Raw genomic sequence first — 4,375 nt, forward strand, 5'->3', positions numbered from 1 at the left:
TTTCGGTGCATTAGATTTCTATAAAGCTGATGTAAATTCGAAATAAATCAATGAATGAAGAGTCCCTTGGAAGCTGCTGGTGTTCTGAATCATGTCTGTGATCTCAGGTGGAAGACCAAAGCTAAACTACTGAGTTCCAAAACATAAAAAAATGAGGGACACAGACAATGAAGCAGAGACTTCATTGGCTCCCGTTACCAGTGAGAGACTGCCAGACTAACAGAAACTGAGAGATACTACATTGTTCAACAAAATATCCAACAAGGAGCCACCCACATAAAATTATAGCGCAGGCTTGGTGTGAATCAACTAAGACATATTTGCACTGAATGGTAATGCATTTTACTTACCTCAGACAAAATTCCTCTTAGCACATCATTTTTGGCATGAGCACTATAGCTGGCAAACCCCATGGGAAGCTGGACTGCCTGGCAGGTGACACCCACCGGGCAGGTATAAAGAGCCACCAGCAAGGACGACCCACTGCACTCTGATCTCCTGTATCTCGCTGTGCAGAGCTTTGCATCCGGGGCTGAGCATCTGATCCCTTCACCATGAGCTGCAGCATCAAGAGAACATCCAGCACCTCGTACAGGAGCGGAGGAGGAGGCGGTGGAGGCGCCTGTGGCGGCAGCAGCGGCCGCAGCTCCTCCGTGTCCTGCCGGCGCTACGCCTCCTCCGTGATCGGCGGGGGCAGCTACGGCGGGGCAGCCTGCGGGGGCTACGGGGGCGGCCTGAGCATGGGCGGCCTCGGCGGCGGCTTTGGCAGCGGCTTTGCGGGGAGCTGCGGCCCTGGCGGGGACCTGCTGCTCAACAGCAATGAGAAGGTCACCATGCAGAACCTCAACGACCGCCTGGCCTCTTACCTGGAGAAGGTGCGAAGGCTGGAGGAAGAGAACGCTCAACTTGAGCACAACATCCGTGAGTGGTACAGGAAACAAGCTCCCAGCGTTTCCAAGGACTACAGCTCCTACTACCAGGCCATTGAACAACTCCAAAATCAGGTAGGATCATCCTGGCACATGTGCCTCCATCTCCCACATGCTCCTCTCTCCTGTAAGGACCTTCCTCCTTCCTCTTTGCTCCTTCCTCCTCCTCCATCCCCAGCACTGGGCTCTACCGCCTGCGGGACAGCCGTGCCGGTAGTACCGCAGGCACAAACCTGCTGAGCTGCACCTCCCATCCCCTGGGTGAGCAAACCCTCACAGCAGCCCACAGGCAACAGGGCACAGCCCGAGGCACCAGGAGCTCCACCAGCCACAGACACGCTGGCTCATGCAATGTACATCCCACGTTGTGCAGGTGGCTCCAAACCAGTCGTGTGTGCTTTGCAGCGCTTCCCCCTGCTCCCACCAGATCAGCTGGATGGAGGGCAAAGCCAAAGCACCTGGATGGCAGGATCTGAGCTCCCTTTGTCCCTGCACACTCCTTCAGACACCAGCTGGAAGGACTGAGGTCGTCCATTACAATCAGGTCGCACAGTACCAAAAAACAGATACCATGAAGAAGTATGTTATATGGAAAGGGCTGCACTCTTTGGGATACAGGGGGGCTGCTCCTGACTTGAGAAAATGAAGAATATGCATTTGGCAGGATGGTCTGTGACAGCACAAGCTTCCCTGAAAAGTAAATCTGGATCATTACCCTTCCATATAGCCCCTGCACTACTGCAAGAAACAATACTAAGACCCTCAATAACACCCTACCTAAGCTTTGTGTCTTCTTTCTGCTTGTCCTGGAAATCTAGAACACAGAAATACACCTCTTCACCTTCCCCTTTTGCAGATTATTTCTGCCACTGTGGACAACAACAGAATGCTTCTGGACATTGATAACAGCAAGATGACTGCTGATGACTTCCGAATGAAGTGAGTACCTCTCTGTGAACCTTGCATGTTTATCAAATCCCTCTCATCGTCTCAGAAGACAAGGGAGGACTACCTTGGGTGGTATTAATGAGTCAAACTGTGTTACTGGAATACTGATCTTAGAAGGATGTGTACTACTGACTGTCAGCATCTCATTTCCCCATTTCTCTGTCTCTGTGTGTGTGACACAGGTATGAGAATGAGCTGGTCATTCGTCAGACCGTGGAGGCTGACATCAATGGCCTGAGAAATCTCATGGATGACCTGACTCTGGTTAGATCTTCACTGGAATCTGAGCTGGAGTCATTGAAGGATGAGCTGATTGCTCTGAAGAGAAACCATGAGGAGGTACGATCCAATGATAGATAGCACAGCCAAAGACATAACCCATGGATTCTTCACAGCTCCCACCACCACATATCAAGTCCATTTCACCCTATGCCATGCAACTGTCATTCCGTTGTACCTTGGTACTGCTTTGTCCACAGTCACCAGCACAACAAATGACCTGTGGGTGCTCTTGTATCTCTCTCTGCACTCCCTGCAGGAAATGAGGCAGCTCCAGTCCCAGACTGGTGGTGATGTGAGCGTGGAGGTCAATGCTGCCCCTGGAGAAGACTTGACAAAGATCCTCAATGACCTGAGAAGTGAATACGAGCAGATCATTGAGAAGAACCGTAGGGAGGTGGAGCAGTGGTATGAGGTCAAGGTACGTAGCAATGCCCAGAGTGGGGTCTCCTTGGTGCAATAGCCCAGACATCCTGGTTCCAGGACTGGCTGAAAGGGAGACGCTCCCTGGAAATGTGATTACTCACTCATCAAATCTGCTCCCTTGTGGCTCAGAAAGTGTCTCTGGGGTTTGACTCTGCAGATCCAAGAAGTCAATCAGCAGGTCACTTCCAGCAGCCAGGACATCCAGACAAGCACCCACCAGCTCACCGAGCTGAGGCGCGAGATGCAGAACCTGGAGATCGAACTGCAGGCACAGCTCAGCACGGTACGTGGGCAGGATCTGCGGGCCCTTCCCTCCTTGGCATGGGCAGGGAGCCACAGAACTCTGCTCCTCAACTCTTTTGTTTGCCTTTCCAGAAAAGCTCTCTGGAAAACTCCCTGGCTGAAACCGAGTCGCGCTACAGCTTCCTGCTGCAACAAATCCAGGCGCAGGTCAACTCCGTCGAGGAGGAGCTGGGCAGCATCCGCTGTGAAATGGAGGGTCAGAGCCAGGAGTACAAGATGCTCCTGGGTATAAAAACCCGCCTGGAGCAGGAGATCCAGCAGTACCGGTCACTGCTGCAGGAGGGGACGCAGGATTTTGTGTATGTATTTCTTACTATAGCAAGGAAGCACAAAGAAATCCTCATGTACTTATTTACTAAAAAAGACTTTCTGTCCCTGAAACTACACCAACATATCTTTCAACTGAATATCCAATGTTAGTACGTTTTGATGAGTTCTCTTTTTTTTTTTTTACAGTTCCTCCCAAGGAAATTTCCAAGGTGGTGGAAAATCCTCCCAGTCATATTCTGCTTCCTACTCTCATTCTCAGTGTGGGGAGATGTCAGGTAAGTCAACACTTTGTAAGCATGTGATTATTAGTGGGTTACATCTACCCCAATGGCTGCAATATATTAGGTAGGAAAATCGTTTTGTAGTTTAGGCTGGGAAAGATTCCGAGGTCCATTAGCCCAGGAGTGAGAAACCTCATTACTCTGTTGCAGCAGAATCAGGGGTTAAAATACAGCAAGTGTTGCTCTTCCCTCTGCTTAAATGTAAAATACAGTTTATAAACTTTATTGGATGGGAAACACTTTTTGCTTACTGGAATAATAAAAACATACAGTTCTGAGAAAATGCCCAAGGTGCTGCTGGGCATGGGAGCCTCTGCGCCTCCGCTGCTGACACTGTCAGGTGTAAGAATTGCACTCAGCAGGAATGCTTAGACTTCCCCTCAAGGCAGTGATTTGCTCTGTGTTCACACAGGGCAGTCAAGACTGTGCTAGAGCAGCAGCAGCGACCCTGGCACCATCCAGCTGAGATGAACCGACCATGGGCAGCGAGAGGCATCTGAGAGTTCCTGCAGCACAGCCGAGGCGGCGGGAAGGGTTTGGAAGATGAGCCTGGCCATCTGCCCCAGCACCCCTTCCTCCGCCCTGCAATGCTTGGCTTACTCAACTTGTCTTTGGCAACTCATTCTTTGTTATAGAGCTCACACTCTGCTGGTAACTCTGCTCTAATAAACCTTTACATATGCAATGCAAATCACAACATGTCTGAGAAAATTAATTTAACCAACCTCGTGCGGGCACTTACCCAGATCATCCACCAAACATGGGGTGTGCGGTTGTACAGGGTACATGGTCTCAGGACAGTCCAGTTTGCACCAGGAAAGTGAACACAGTGCTGGGATAGAACCACTGAGTGAAAGGAAATATCAGGAAGTGTGACCATGGCTGTGTGAGGTGAGACAACAGCCAGCCTCTGCTTAGGGGACCTGCTGGGTGAGACTG

The 4,375-nt window shown here is 50.7% G+C and overlaps 1 protein-coding gene across 1 annotated transcript; it reads left to right on the forward strand.

Moving 5' to 3' along the window:
- Positions 1 to 343: 343 nt before the first annotated feature.
- LOC136301837 (keratin, type I cytoskeletal 15-like) lies at positions 344 to 4,133 on the forward strand. The gene is made up of 8 exons (XM_066205058.1): positions 344 to 1,004; positions 1,786 to 1,868; positions 2,060 to 2,216; positions 2,416 to 2,577; positions 2,740 to 2,865; positions 2,958 to 3,184; positions 3,342 to 3,430; positions 3,849 to 4,133. Exons 1-8 carry the CDS (start codon positions 555 to 557, stop codon positions 3,866 to 3,868), a joined length of 1,314 nt encoding a protein of 437 aa, XP_066061155.1. The 5' UTR covers positions 344 to 554; the 3' UTR covers positions 3,869 to 4,133.
- Positions 4,134 to 4,375: the final 242 nt, after the last annotated feature.

The sequence above is a fragment of the Chamaea fasciata genome, unplaced genomic scaffold, assembly GCF_029207755.1.
Source record: "Chamaea fasciata isolate MVZ Bird 193981 ecotype frontalis unplaced genomic scaffold, bChaFas1.0.hap1 SCAF_27, whole genome shotgun sequence".
Taxonomy (NCBI): Eukaryota; Metazoa; Chordata; class Aves; order Passeriformes; family Sylviidae; genus Chamaea; species Chamaea fasciata.

Coding starts and splice junctions, on each gene's coding strand:
- LOC136301837 (XM_066205058.1), top strand. CDS start 555: ATGAGCTGCAGCATCAAGAGAACATCCAGCACCTCGTACAGGAGCGGA. Junction 2,866..2,957: donor TGCAGGCACAGCTCAGCACG/GTACGTGGGCAG, acceptor TTGCCTTTCCAG/AAAAGCTCTCTGGAAAACTC. Junction 3,185..3,341: donor GAGGGGACGCAGGATTTTGT/GTATGTATTTCT, acceptor TTTTTTTTACAG/TTCCTCCCAAGGAAATTTCC.